We start from the raw sequence: 15,147 nt of genomic DNA, 5'->3' as shown, positions 1-15,147 counted from the left end.
ACCATTTTGACGTTTTACCCAGAAAATAATGGAATTTTTCTCAAGATCTCTGCCCTCTAACCCTGAAGAGATTCTGGTGATAAGAGAAGGAAAGCAGTTTAATTGACAAATAACAAGTTAGCAAAACTCAGGGAAGGTGGCTAACAGACAAGTTAGGAACAGACGAGAACAGACTAGAAGGAAACCCCTCAAATGCCGGGGCATGGCAGGGTGGCAACAAGAAGAATTTTAGGCTTAAATAGAGCACACACACACCCCCTCACACACACACATCCCCTGCCCCACACCCACACCCACACACACACGTTCCCTACCCCCCCACACACACACCCACACACACACATCCCCCACCCCACCACCCCACACAGCTAATGGGAAGGGCCAGGAAAATGCAGTCAATGGGCACTCCAGGAATTAGGGCAAATATTTGGTGCCCCCAAGAAACAATGACTATTTCAGGAATCCTACAGAAGTATTCACTGTGTCCTTTTAAAAATGAGTTTATTTCAAAGGAAGGTTATCCGTCAAGTCTGTTTAAATGCCCAGGACTAGAGGAGCTAACTCTTTAAACATCCAGAATGAATTAGTTATTTTCGCTTTTCCCTCCCCACTAAGAGCTTCTCTTACATGATTCTAAAGCAGATGACACAGATGTGGTTCACATTCCTCCCAATCCCAGTGGAGAAACCGAGGGCTCAAGAGAGGAGCAAGGTGAAGATGACACGCTGTATTTGTCAGGGGAGGAAGTTTCAGCCCATGGAGGAAAGAGGAGAAGGGCTGTCTTAGTTTCATGGGCTTATTAGCCCACAAGAAATAAGATCAATGCTGTGCGGAGATGGAAACAGAAACTCTCATGCAGGCCAGATTCAGGACAGACTGGCTGGGAAAGATAACTCATCACTGATCCAGACGTGCTTGGTCTCAGGAGAGAGTGGTTAAGGGAACACGATTCTGCGGCGCCACCCCTGCCTCCAAGTCCCAGTAGAGGGGAAGCCCCAGGCCTAGTCCACTCTGGGGAACCTGCAGTCACCAGGCAGGGAAGAAATATGTCGTGCCTTTGCAGACACCACAGACTTCATTTCACAAAGAATGGGATTAGACTGTGGGGTCTTTTGTAGAGGAGGAACATGGGAAGGGTCGGCACTTTTAAATTATATGCCCCGCCCCACTCCCTCCACCTCGAAGCCTGGGATCTCCACAGATGACAACCCGGAGTCCTAGGCTGGGAGGCCTCATTCCTCTGGAGGACCTGGGATCCGAAGGCCCAGTGCCGTTCCCTAAACAGCCTCAGTTTTGAGCCATCATCTTCCTCGTGGACTAAAGAACTGGCTAGGGTTTACTGAAAGTTAATGTGTCTGTCTGTGCTTCTAAGAAAGGTGTACTGAAGAGGGAGAGAGGGATGGGCTCTTACCCACCGGGCATTCTGTGGATACAGGAGAGCCCAGCAGTGCCCCTCTATGAGCTGAAAGGCAGCAAGGAAAGACTCAGCTAGACAGACGGTGAGTCTGTCCCCACCACCCAGCACTCCTGCCCTGGCTGTGGGGTGACGTGGCTAAAAGACCTCACATTAAGGGGACTTCTCACAGGAGGGCTGCTGGGGTCTCCCGCCTGCTACCTTGAAAGAGTGCCAGCCTGTGCCTGTGCGGAGCTACACCCCAGAACAAAACCAGGAGCGCATCCTGAATGCGGCCAATAAACTATTAGCAGAAAAAGAACAAGGAGCAAACGCGTGAACCTTGATATGCTAGGAAGAGGCCATATTGTATTAGCTTTCCAGGAGCGGTCCCAAAGGCAGGGAAAACTGAAGGATGTATATTTAGAGCTCTTAAAATCGGGTTACTTCTACTAGGTATTCTACAGCTAAGCACACTATAGGTGTACCTAGCAATATTCTTATTGTCATCAAGATTAACTTGTGATTCCAACTTACGATTTTATTTTTTATTATTATCATTTATTTATTTATTTATTTATTTTTTGAGACAGAGTCTCACTCTGTCACCCAGGCTGGAGTGCAGTGGTGCAATCTCAGCTCACTACAAGCTCTGCCTCCCAGGTTCATGCCATTCTCCTGCCTCAGCCTCCCAAATAGCTGGTACTACAGGTGCTCGCCACCATGCCTGGATAATTTTTTGTATTTTTAGTAGAGACGGGGTTTTACCGTATCAGCCAGGATGGTCTCGATCTCCTGACCTCATGATCCACCTGCCTCAGCCTCCCAAAGTGCTGGGATTACAGGCGTAAGCCACCGCACCGAGCCCCAATTTAAGATTTTAATTGACTCTCTGGAGTAGGCTGGTGTCTTTGATTTGATGGGGCTGTTTAAGTCTGTGTCACTATTGTGCTGCCAGTGGCCCACCCTGGGGAGTGGAACTCGCCTGCAGTAGCACCGCTCTGGCGTTGAAGACAGGAAGCAGGATGAGGGAACCCTGTGGGTGGAGGGGATTTCCCAGACAAGGATCAGAAGACAAAGCCCAAGGCGTCACTGGAATCAATTGTGCTGCTGAGTGAAAGATTTCTATAAACTATAGCTTTGCTCCAACTCTGTGCCTGCCCCGCAACCCCAACACCTAATTACCTGCTTTATCCAGGAGAGTGCACAACATCCACGCCGTCACTGAAGTCAGCTCACTGGGTTTGGCCACCACAGTGTTCCCTGCAGCAATCGCTGGAGCTATCTTCCAGGTCAGCAAGTAGAGTGGCAAATTCCACGGGCTGATTAGACCAGCTAAGGGATGAGAACAGAAGCACTGCCTGTGACAGCACACCCCTCTGAGGCGGACTGGCCAAGTGGGGTTATTAACGCAAAACTCCTTCATGCTGTAGGAAACTTAGCTTACTCTTCTAACTTCTTCCCAAGCTTTGCTTATATGTAGCCACCTTCAGGGAAATGAGTCTAAAATATATTCCAAGCAACTGCACCTTTTAAAACAAAGTAAAGTCAATATGATTTACCCACTTCTTGATGGTTCATGATTATGAACAACAGCAATACAAACTCCAGAGCTAAAGAGTTGTCACCTATCATATAGCCAAAGCAATATAAATCATTCTGTTACAAAGATACATGCACGCGTATGTTCATTGCAGCACTTTGCTATTCACAATAGCAATAGCAAAGACATGGAATCAACCCAAATGCTCATCAATAATAGACTGGATAAAGAATATGGAGTACATATACAACATGAAATACTATGCAGCCATAAAAAGGAACGAGATCATGTCCTTTGCAGGCACATGGATGAAGGTAGAAGCCATTATCCTTAGCAAACTAACACAGGAGCAGAAAACCAAACACCTGAATGTTTTCACTTATAAGTGGGAGCTGAACAATTAGAACACATGGACACAGGGAAAGGAACAGCACACACGAGGGCCTGTCAGGGAAGGTCGGGGAAAGAGCATTAAGATAAAGAGCAAATGCATGCTGGGTTTAACACCTAGGTGATGGGTTGATAGGTGCAGCAAACCACCATGGCACACATTTACCTATGTAAAAACCTGCACATCCTGCACATGTGCCCTGGAAGTTCAAAAAAATATAAAAAATAAAAAACAGTTGTCACGTATCACTAAACAGTTCCCGAATGTGATGCATTTTGAGATTTATAGACTGAGCTTTACTTTTTCAAAAACGTCTCCTTCCTCATTATTTTAACTGTCCGGCTGTTATTTCTTCTAACACGTTTCTTTACCTTTATTTCAAATCTGTTGTGGGTTGAGACATAAAATCTCAAGCTTTCTATAATTATTCATAAAATAGGGGCCAATAGGTTCGGAGTATTCCTTGTGAGGGCCCTCCTATCAGTAAAGCCAATAACCTTTGGCACATAGACTGTGACATCCATTTTGGCTAAATATTTTTAAATAAAAATTCTTTCTAGATTATCACTTGTATCCTGATCAGAGAGATTTGCTGGATGAATAATGTAATCAGCAGCTAGAATGTGTCTCCATGCAATATTCTGAAACTACCCAGGTTTCCAACCACAAAACACACAAATATAAAAATCTACCTTCTGAAAGGAAATTGATTCACCTTATTTTATACTCTTCCCTCAAGCCTGTGCTATGAAAGTAAATACATCTCTTAGATTATTACATTTCCCATTGAAAAATCCATTCTTTAGGGGATAAAAATATTTTTGCAGCAAAATGTATTAGCACGTTTCTTAGGAGGAGGTAGAGCTTTCCACAATGCCTTGAAAACATAATTTCTGAAGGTTTCAAGGAACCAAAGCAATGAGATGTCCCAATTTTTTTTTCCTTTTAACTTATATTCATAAAATGTAACAAGTTAAAAAATGATTGTTTTTTTCTTCGAGGAAACAGTGACATCTAGTGGAAAGTTTTAGTCATCGCAGACATTTATTTATACGTTCCTCCAAAGGTCAAGAGGCAAAGGAATGCATGAAGATAGTTCTCAGTAGAGGCTTATTTATCACACACCTGGCACCATACTACATGCCCTACGCTTATTAATTTATGTAATGTACATAAATAGTTCTTCCTTTTTTTTTTTTTCTTTTGAGACGGAGTCTCGCTCTATCACCCAGGCTGGAGTGCAGTGGCCCGATCTCAGCTCACTGCAACCTCCGACTCCCGGGTTCAACCTACTCTCCTGCCTCAGCCTCCCAAGTAGCTGTTGCAGATGGAACCTCACTCTTGTCACCCAGGCTGGAGTACAATGGCACGATCTCAGCTCACTGAAACCTCAGCCTCCCGGGTTCAAATGACTCTCTGCCTCAGCCTTCCAAGCAGCAGGGATTGCAGGCGCCCCACCACATCCAGCTAATTTTTTGCATTTTTAGTAGAGACAGGGTTTCGCCATGTTAGCCAGGCTGGTCTCGAACTCCTGACCTCAGATGATACACCCATCTTGGCCTCCCAAAGTGCTGGGATTGCAGGCGTGAGCCACTGCGCCCAGCCTGGTTTTTCCTTTTTTAAATATAAGTAGAAAAAAAAAATCCTAGCATGCGAATTTATGTATTGACTCTTAGCATCATTCTTTTCCCTATGATTTTCCAAGATAATGTTTCAGGAATAACTCGAGAACATGAGGCCTGGCATGGTAGCTCATGCCTGTAATCCCAGCACTTGGGGAGGCCAAGGTGGGAGGATCACTTGAGGTCAGGAGTCCGAGACTAGCCTGGCCAACATGGTGAAACCCTGTCTCTACTAAAAATACAAAAATTAGCTAGGTGTGGTGGCTAGTGAGCCGAGATCATGCCACTGCACTCCAGCCTGGGCGACAGAGAGAGACTCTGTTTAAAAAAACAAAAGTAGGGAATTTTGACACAAATAAAATAAACTAGAAATAGATTTTTTAGGCCAATGCATTTTAGGTAAAAGAAAAATATCAGCTTTTCCTTTTCCTTAGCCTGTTCCTTGAGGACAATGACATAGAATGTTGTGAGCATCTGCAAGCATAAGCAGGAGGCGGGCTCTCACTGAACAGCACCTACCAACTCCCACCGGGGCCCGAACCGTGTAGTGCATGCAGCCCAGGTGGTCCATCTGCGTGCACTCTGACGTGTGGTGCAGGATGGAGGAAGCGAAGAACCTGAAGTTCTGCACAGACCGGGGAATGTCCATGGTTCTTGCCAGTGCTAAGGTTTTCCCTGTAAGAAGCAAACAACATAAAGCACTATCGGCTAATGGGGACACTCTATCCGTCAGCTTCCACCGCCCACGTGTCCCAACTCACACTGAAACGACCTGGATTCCTTCCAGCCTGGGGCAGGCATTTCTTGACCTCACAAATATTTGATCATGGTTTGATAAAACCATAAAATATTTCGGTATAAGGTTGGAAACTGAAGTGGGGGGTGAAAATTGAGTCAATAATCTTTGTTTTGTGGACTGAACACATCATTCTCATCCTCAGTTTGCCAGATGCTACCACTTCACCCACACAAACTCTTGCAATTCAGTCACCAGGCTTTGTACCTGTGACAAAGGCATTGAAATATGGGTGTTAGGACCGTTGTATTTGCACAGCAGAAAACGAAACACTTTCACACACATGGAATATGTATTTCATGACCTCCCAACACATGGTAGAGTCATCAGAAGGGCGGCTGGGAACTCCCTGGCACGGGATGCTGTGTGGCACCTGCTCGCCCATCACATGCCCTGCATGTCCTAGCTCCTGGATGGAGTAGAAAGAGAAACAGAAGCTTCCCTGGACTGCTACTGAGTTCTCTTTAGCGATGTAGGGAGACTGGCCAGGAACACCAACAGAGAACTATTTCCTTTTCAAGGGCTTGGACTCAGGCTGCTTTCTAATTTGGGCTTGGTTTATAGCACACATATAATTTTTAAAACTCTCGCCTTATCCTAACAGATATTCTTGCAAACATTTACAGATATTTACTCCATTACCCTGACCTCAGGGAAGGAGTGGAAAAAAAAATCAGAAAATGTATCGGGGGTGGAATTGTGACTGACATATCAGAAAACATCCTAAATAACCTGACTGCATAACTGCTTTTCAAATTATCTTTGCTTTGAAATTTTCTGCTTAGAATGAGTAGGAGACTGCCTGATCGGCCCTAGTTCTTCATCTCTCTATGTCCATGCCCTTTGCTGTATATATTTGCACTTCCTTTCATCCAATGGACAGAGTATATTTCTTTGCCCCTCAGCTTTTGGGTCCAGCCATGTGACTTTCTCTGGCCATCTGAATGAGATGGGGTGGGCCAGCTGCAAATCCTGGCCTTCCCAGGCCTGAAGCAGGAGAGGGTTTGCTCTCCACTTCTACTATTGACAGAGGAGCAGGCATATGGACTGGCCCGATGGCCCCAGGAGGGGTAACATGAATAATCAGAGATGCCCTGAGTCCCATGTTACAGTTAAGAGGCAACTCTCACCTTGGTCTTTAGACTCGGCCTGGGCAAACTCCTCCAGGGACTGCTCCAGCAAATCTGCCACCTGGTTCAGGACCCGCGAGCGCTCCTGGGGGCTGCGGGATGACCAGCCGGGAAAGGCTTCTCTGGCGGCCTTGACCGCGGCTTCGATCTTTGAGGAGCAAATGGGAGAGAGGGTCACCTTAAAGCTGTTACTCCTGAGGGGATGGACGAAACCAGAATCCTCAGGTCTCCATACACCTCATTTTTTTGTTGTTGTTGTTTTAGACGGATTCTCACTCTGTAGCCCAGCCTGGAGTGCAACCTCTGCCTCCGGAGTTCAAGTGATTCTCCCACCTCAGCTTCCCGAGTAGCTGGGATTACAGGCATGGCTAATTTTGTATTTTTAGTGGAAATGAGGTTTCACCATGCTGACCAGGCTGGTCTCAAACTCCTGAATGCAAGTGATCCACTCACCTCGGCCTCCTAAAATGCTGGGATTACAGGTGTGAGCCACCGCGCCTGGCCCACACCTAATTTTGAATATTCAGCATGCCTCAGTGCTGGGCCACCCACCACGTAAATGACACAGGTGTTTACACGACCAGCAAAGGAGGGGTACCACAGAAACAAAGAAACACACTCCATTTCAACCAATGCATCCTGAATGTGGTAATCAGAGCATTAGAAAGAAGCTATTTGAATTTTAACAGATGTACATTTTCAATCACTTCAGAAACTAGAATTTTTAAAAATATTGTGGGCCAGGAGTGATGGCTCATGCCTGTAATATTAGCACTTTGGGAGGCTGGGTTGGGAGGATCTCTTGAGCCCAGGAGTTTGAGACCAGCCTGGTCAACATAGTGAGACCCTGTTTCTACACAAAGTTTTTTTTAAAAAATTAGTTGGGCATGGTGGTGCATGCCTGTACTCCCAGCTACTCAGGAGGCTGAGGTGGGAGGATCACTTGAGCCCAGGAGGTAGAGGCTGTAGTGAGCTGTAATTGTGCCACTGCCCTCCAGCCTAGGTGACAGACTGAGGCCCTGTCTCAAAAAAATGTATATGTTATACACATATTATATATATAGTGCATATATATAGTATATATATTACAGAAAAAGAAAATTAATCTAGATATGTGGAATCTCTAAAGCTTCTAACTCAGCTCTGACATATCTTATAAGGTCTGAAATTTTGGGTGAAATTACATCCTCAGATTGTCAATTTCACTTGAAATGACTAATTATATTCATAATTTATTAATTTTTATATAAGGGAATATGCTAAATACTTTATACAAATTATTTTGTTTAAGTCCTTTTAAAATTCTATAAAATAAGTATTTCTATGCCCAATTTACAGATGAGAAAACTGAGACACAGAAACTCAAGTAACTTGCCATAGGTCACACAGCTAATAAGTGGCAGAATCAGGACTCAAACCCAGATTTTGGTGGTTCCCAGAATCACAGGTTGCTCTGCCTGCTGCCTGGTTCTGCCCAGTGGAAGAGGCCTTACTGGGGAAGAGGAGATTTGTGGCTGAACAGATGACTTGGGTACTTGCTTTTAGAGTTACATACAAAAGGAAACAATATATGTATGGGAAGGTATGGGCAGGATCAACTCATGGCCAAAATGTGATGTAGGCAAAATAATTTTCAAGTCCTCTTCTGCCTTTCTCTTCTCTCCAGCAATGTCTAAGTAATGCCTTCTCCAGAGATGACAAATCCCTAACCCGTGTCTCACTCCTCTCCTTTCTCACATGCATGAAAAATTATTAGAATCACAGCTGTCTTCCACCACTGGGCCCTGGCTCAGACTCAGAATCCTTTTCCATAGGCTTCTGGCAGCCGTGAGCATCTTTTTTGGAGGACTTGACCTAAAGCAATCTAGCCACCCGAGCCTGTGCTAGCCCTCATGCAAAACCTGACCCACACCCCTCCTTCATTTTCCTCATGCAAACTGACTGATATGGTTAGGTTTTGTTTCTCAACCCAAATCTCATCTTGAATTGTAATCCCCAGATGTTGAGGGAGGAAAGTGATTGGTTTGTGGAGGCTATTTTCATGATAGTGAGTGAATTCCCATGAGATCTAAAGGTTTTATAAATGATAGTTTTTCCTGGGCTTCACACGCTGTCTCGTCTGCCGCCAGACATGCCTGCTTCCCCTTCGGCCATGATTGTAAGTTTCCTGAGGCCTCCCCAGCCATGCAAAACTGTGAGTCAATTAAATCTCTTTCCTTAATAAATTACCCAGTCTTGGGTAGTATCTTTATAGCAGTGTGAGAACGAACTAATACAGTCACTTTTAGCTGATTTGAAGTAAGGTTTAAAATGATTCTCATCTTAATGAGAAATTTCTAGAAATATGGTGGCCTCACCTCAAAAACTAAATGGCTTTGGTTTCCTCCACCACTAGCTGCAGCCATGAGGAAGCCCCACTGCCAGCCAACAAGAGGAGCATGAATTCCCACTCAATGTAAAAATCTGATCTTTTTGCTATTCAGAAAATTCAAGTCCACTCATATTTTCTAAGTTGCCTTATAGCACATCTTATGTCCATGTAATATAGAATACACATTAATGTACTACATATAACAATATTAGCATAAGCTAATACATAGAAAGCATTTACTATATGCCAAGCACTAAGGGCTTTACACATATTAGTCTGTTTAATCCTCAGAATAACACTATAAAGTAGATATCATTATTATCCTCATTATATAGATGAGGAGACTAAGCCTTGCAGAAGTTCAGCTCTAAGTCAAGGCCATGGATACCAAGTGGTGCAACTTGTCTTTGAACCAGGCAGTCTGACTCTAGTATGTGCTTATAACTGCAATGCTATAATGCAAATGTGTGTGTGCACACATGTGCACATACCAATGGATCTAAACATCAGAGATGAGAGTGTTAGCACTGTCCTCTGTAAAATAAGGATCATAATAGAGACTTCTAGGTTCTTATAACTTGCTTCTTTGGATAATCCATGGTAAAGGGCTTACTGAATGTACACTACCAGACTTTAAAATATACTATAAAACTATAGTAACCAAAATAGCATGGCACTGGTGTAAAAACACACACATAGACTTATGAAAGAGAATAGATAATCCAGAAATAAATCCATGCATTTGCAGCCAACTCGTTTTTTACAAAGCTGCCAAAAATATGCATTGGTGAAAAGACAGTCTTTCCAATAAATGGTGCTGGGAAAACTGGATAACCATATGCAGAAGAATGAAACTAGACCCCTATCTCTCACCAAATCAAATCAAAACAGATTAAAGACTTAGATAGATGTTAAGACTCAAAACTTTGAAACTACTATAAGAAAACACAGGGTAAATACTTCAGGACATTGATTTGGGCAAAGATTTTTTTGGGTAAGACCTCAAAAGCACAGGCAACAAAAGAAAATTAAATAAATAAATAAATAAATAAATAAATAAAATAACATTAAGCTAAAAATCTTCTGCACAACAGAGGAAACAATCAACAGAGTTAAGAGGCAACCTACAGAATGGGAGAAAATATTTGCAAACTATCCATCTGACAAGGTATTAATAACCAGAATATATAAGGAGCTTGAGCTTTTATGTATACATATACAACTCAATTGCCCCTCCCCAACAAATCCAACTTAAAAATGGGTAAATGATCTAAATAGATAGTCCACAAAAGAAGACGTACAAATGGCCAATAGGTATAAAAAAAATGCTTAACATCACTAATTATTAGGGAAATGCAAATCAAAACTACGATGAGTTATCATCTCATCCCAGTTAAAATGGCTATTATTAAAAAACAAGAAATAAAAAAGGCTGTTGAAGCTGCAGAAAAAAGGGAAGACACATACACTGTTGGTGTGAAAGTAAATTAGTGCAGCCATTATGGAAAACATATGAAGGTTTCTCCAAAAAAACTAAAAATAGAACAACAATATGATCCAGCAATCTCACTACTGGAATTTTTAATCCAAAGAAAAGGAAATCAGTATACTGAAGAGATACCTGTACCCCCATGTTTGTTGCAGCACTATTTACAATAGTCAAGATATGAACTCAACCTAATGTCTATCAACAGATGAATGGATAAAGAAAATATGGTATATATACACAATGGAATATTATTCAGCCATAAAAGGAACAAAATCCTGTCATTTGCAGCAACACGATTTGAGCGGAAGGATATTATGTTAAGTGAAATAAGCCAGGCACAAAAATACAAATATTACATGTTCTCACTCATATGTGGAAGCTTAAAAAAGTTGATCTCATGGAGGTAGAGAGTAGAATTATGGTTACCAGCGGCTGGGAAGGGTAGAGGAGAGGATAGAGGTTGGCTAATTAATACAAAAATATGATTAAAAGGAAAAAGTTCTAGTAGAGTGACAATGGTTAACAATAATTTATTGTATATTTCACAATAGTTAGAAGAACGATTTGGAATGTTCCCAAAACCAAGAAATGATAAATGTTTAATGTGATGGAGATCCTAATTACCCTGATTTGAGCATGACACACTGTCTGCATGTATCAAAATGTCGCATATGCCCATAAAGATGTACAATTATTATGTATTAATTTTTTAATTTTTTTAAAAAGAGCTTAATGACTGCAAAGCACATAGCAAAAGCTGAATAAATAGGAGCCACTGTTAGCAGCACCAGCAACATTTTTCTGGGTGATGCTTTGGGAAATTGGACATGCGGTTTGTATGGTAACCATATTTTTCAAGCCAGAAAAAAACTATGACTTATGGGATCAAATAGGATATTTGGAATTAGGATTGCTGGGAAATTGAACATATCTATTACTCTACTAGCTAGTGCATCCATATCTCACTCTATTTTCTAAAAAGATATGAGCAGTTAACTGCAGGAAATATTTCAGCTGAATTTGGCATGTTTGTCATTTTTAACTTCACTTTGGCAAACAAGGAAGAGTGGAAAACACAAAGCTGGATTTCCCAGAGCTGTGTTAGGTCATTTGAAGCAAACAAAATTGCAGATTATAATTTAACCAATCTATTAACCAACATTTGCAAACATTAATCCCTAAGTCTAAAGGTTTATTTTAAATGCAAGACAGATTTGAAGTATTAACAAAAGAGAAAAAAAATAGCAGTGTTCTTCAAAAAAAACTTTGCATAGAATATGTATCTTTATATGAAGGCGATAATTATATTTTAAATAATCTAGTTCTTTGTGCCTTAAAAATAATAAATTATAATTCATAAGGCATTAGATGACTATATATACATCAGCTACATTTACTACTTCAGATATATTTACATTCTCAGTGCAATAATTGATAGCTAATCAAATATATCTCAAATATTTTACAAAATTCTCCAAGTAAAATTAATACTACATTGCTAAAAAAATGTAATGCATATGCCATTAAACACTTTGAATAAGAAAAAAGATGCTGTTAAATCTAACTCCAAAAATATATGGGAATTTGATTTTGAGTTTCATCATTCAAATGATTGATTTTATTTTACTAGGTATTTTGAAGACATGAGAAATTATGAGAAGACAATCTAAATTAAAGCCCACAGTTTTTTGCTTGTTTGTTTGTTTTAGTAATGCTACACTTTTTTTTTTTTTTAATTCCATGGATATAGTGGTAAATTTAAGCAGTGCTTGGTGGAGAAAAGGGAATATTTAACAAAGCAATAGCTCTTACAAATAATACTTTGTACTAGAAACTGATTAGGAAATGTTTGAGAATTACACACACACAAAAACTGCACACGGGGCTGTGTTAGTTTGGCTACAAAAATGACCTACTTCTGAATATAGTATGACATTTGTTCTATGTATCATACAGTCCAGTTACAAGGTAAATCTTCTTAGAACTCGAATCTTCCTTCTATCATGTTTAACAATCCTACATCTTCCCCCAACTGCCTCTGCTTTTAGAAAATTGTTACCCATAATTGCCCAACATATTAAACACATTTCAGTCTTCTTTAAGTGCATATACTCACCTCATCTTTTCCACTATTTGGCACTCTGCAATACACTTCCCCCGTTGATGGGTCGTAAGAATCTATATATGAGCTACAAGGTAAAAATTTTCCATCTATGAAGTTTTCCAGCATCAAAAGTGCCTTTGTTCCAGCCATAGCAAGGAAAAATTCTGCCTTTCCTCTTTATGACTGAGCACTCAGGTTGTCCCTACCACTGTCTGGACTCCCGAGTGAGCCTCCCCCTTCCCAGCCCCCATCTCCCCTTTGCCAATCAGTGAACGTGGGAGGACACCTGACACTCTCAGAGAGCATTCCAGTCTCCAAACTCAGAACTAAGAGAGTGGCTGAATGTTTCACAGACTTCTAGTCCATTGCTTGACACGGATAATTGTGTGTAAAACTAACAGCTACTTAAGTATGTGTTCATAGCCCTTTAAAATCGTCAAAAGGCATCTGTGTGTGTGATTTTATTGGGTTCACACTGTAAACTGTTCATTGCTCAAACACTGATTGGATGTCAGGCCCCGAAGCAAGTCCTTTACATGAATTTACTCATTTGTTTCACACAACAGTCCTGTATGAAGTAACCATTACTTCCTCTCTTTATAGAAGAAACTGAGCCTTGGAGCGGTTAGACCATTTTTCCACGGTCACATAGCTAGCAGGGGATGAACTGTAGCCTTTTAATCTCCAAATCATACACTTTTTTCTCAACACATCACTGCTCACCCTGCACAGGTGACTGAAGACAGATGCCCTCTTTCCATGGCTCTTCTGTGTTTCTTTACCTTGGCTGCCCTCTCTCCAAAGAGCTGTCTCTCCATCCCAAAACCGGGGCCACAGTGGCTGTTCACATCTTCCTAGATGTGCCATGGAAATAAAGACAAGCCAAACTGTGTGACACATATAGCAGGGGGTTCAGATCCATGATGTAGCTGAGAATTTCTACAAATTGGTAAGAGAAATGAGCACCCCAACAGAAATGATAAGCAAAGATACCAAAAAGCAATCCATAGGAAAAGCAACACAATTGACTAATGAATATATTAACAATGCTCAGCTTTGTTGTTAAGCAAGGAATGTGAAATACAGAGGTGGCCTGATTTGCCAATCAGACTGGAGAGCATTTTTAAAGATTGAGGACATCTACTCTGTGGGGATGTGGAGAAGCATCCCTAGGCATAGGCGGGAGGGTTCCCAGAACACTGCTTGGGGCAATTTGTCAGTGTCTGGTCAATTTCCTTTCTAGGAATCTCTCCTACAGAATTACGTGCTCACAAACAAGTAGGTAAGTCACAGGACATCGTTTTTTATGATAATTTAAAAATCAAAACAACCTAAATGTCCATCAATTGGAGAATATTACAGTATAATTGTTATATTCATAACAAGGAATACTACTTAGACATTAGAAGGATGCATTGTTAAGTGAAAAAAGAAAGCTAGTGAATAATATATATGGTATAATTTCTTTGGCTCTTTACATGGTTGAGGGGAAGGTGTTTTTACTCTAAATACTTTTAAACTGCTTAAATATTTTATGGCAAGCCTATATTACTTTTATAATTATGATTTATAGTTGTAATTCAGTTGAACATTAGGTACCAATATTCTAAAATTCATTGATCACATGGGGGCACTTGCTGGCTGTGCACCTCCTTAGGCCCTCTCTGCTTCATCTTTATTGGTCCCTAGATATTCTCCAAAATTCTTGCTAATCTCTGATGCAAAGCAATAGGCAAACCCATTCCCTGTGAAACTAAGCTCCGGGCCCCTGTCAGCCTATCTAAAGACTATCTATGACACTCTGCTGAACAAAGGACCAACTTCTTGGTCTTTTTTTCTTTGCAGCTCAAAAGTTCTGCAGAAGCTTTGGAAATATAACTCATTATCTTTAGCATAACTACATTCTTTTTTTTTTTTTTTTTTTGACAGTCTCACTTTGTCGCCCAGGCTGGGGTGCCATGGTGTGACCTTAGCTCACTGCAGCCTTGAACTGCTGGGTTCAAGTGATTCTTCTGCCTCAGCCTTCCAAGTCACCAGGACTACAGGTGTGTGCCACCACGCCTGGCTAATTTTTGTATTTTTTGTAGAGATGAGGTCTCGCTATGTTGGCCAGGCTGATCTTGAACTCCTGGGCTCTGGTGATCCTCTTGCCTCAGCTTCCCAAAGTGCTGGGATTACAGGCATAAGCCACTGCACCCAGCCATAACCACATTCTTGGCAAGAGCTCAATCTCCTCACCCAGTAAAAAGTAGAAAAGCTGTATAAAGATGTTAAAGGTGTACATTTTTTCTCAGCTTAAAATTTTTAA

The 15,147-nt window shown here is 41.5% G+C and overlaps 1 protein-coding gene across 3 annotated transcripts in view; it reads right to left on the bottom strand.

Annotated features, from left to right (window-relative positions):
- The window catches only part of ALDH8A1 (aldehyde dehydrogenase 8 family, member A1), a 31,640-nt gene extending 18,582 nt beyond the window's left edge, over nt 1-13,058 (bottom strand). For 2 of the 3 annotated variants that reach the window (XM_011991455.1, XM_011991457.1), the window contains exons 1-4: nt 12,852-13,058; nt 6,876-7,023; nt 5,469-5,624; nt 2,579-2,728 (exon numbers count right to left, since the gene is read on the bottom strand). In XM_011991455.1, the coding sequence (XP_011846845.1) occupies nt 2,579-2,728; nt 5,469-5,624; nt 6,876-7,023; nt 12,852-12,989 (592 nt within the window). In that variant the 5' untranslated portion in view covers nt 12,990-13,058. The remainder of the gene's footprint in view (nt 1-2,578; nt 2,729-5,468; nt 5,625-6,875; nt 7,024-12,851) is intronic. The other variant, XM_011991456.1, reaches the window with a different exon arrangement.
- Between the last annotated feature and the right edge of the window lie 2,089 nt (nt 13,059-15,147).

Source organism: Mandrillus leucophaeus, unplaced genomic scaffold (genome assembly GCF_000951045.1).
Source record: "Mandrillus leucophaeus isolate KB7577 unplaced genomic scaffold, Mleu.le_1.0 Scaffold396, whole genome shotgun sequence".
Classification (NCBI taxonomy): domain Eukaryota; kingdom Metazoa; phylum Chordata; class Mammalia; order Primates; family Cercopithecidae; genus Mandrillus; species Mandrillus leucophaeus.
The sequence above is the reverse complement of the archived record's forward strand: the minus strand, read 5'-3'. Positions and strand labels throughout refer to the sequence as shown.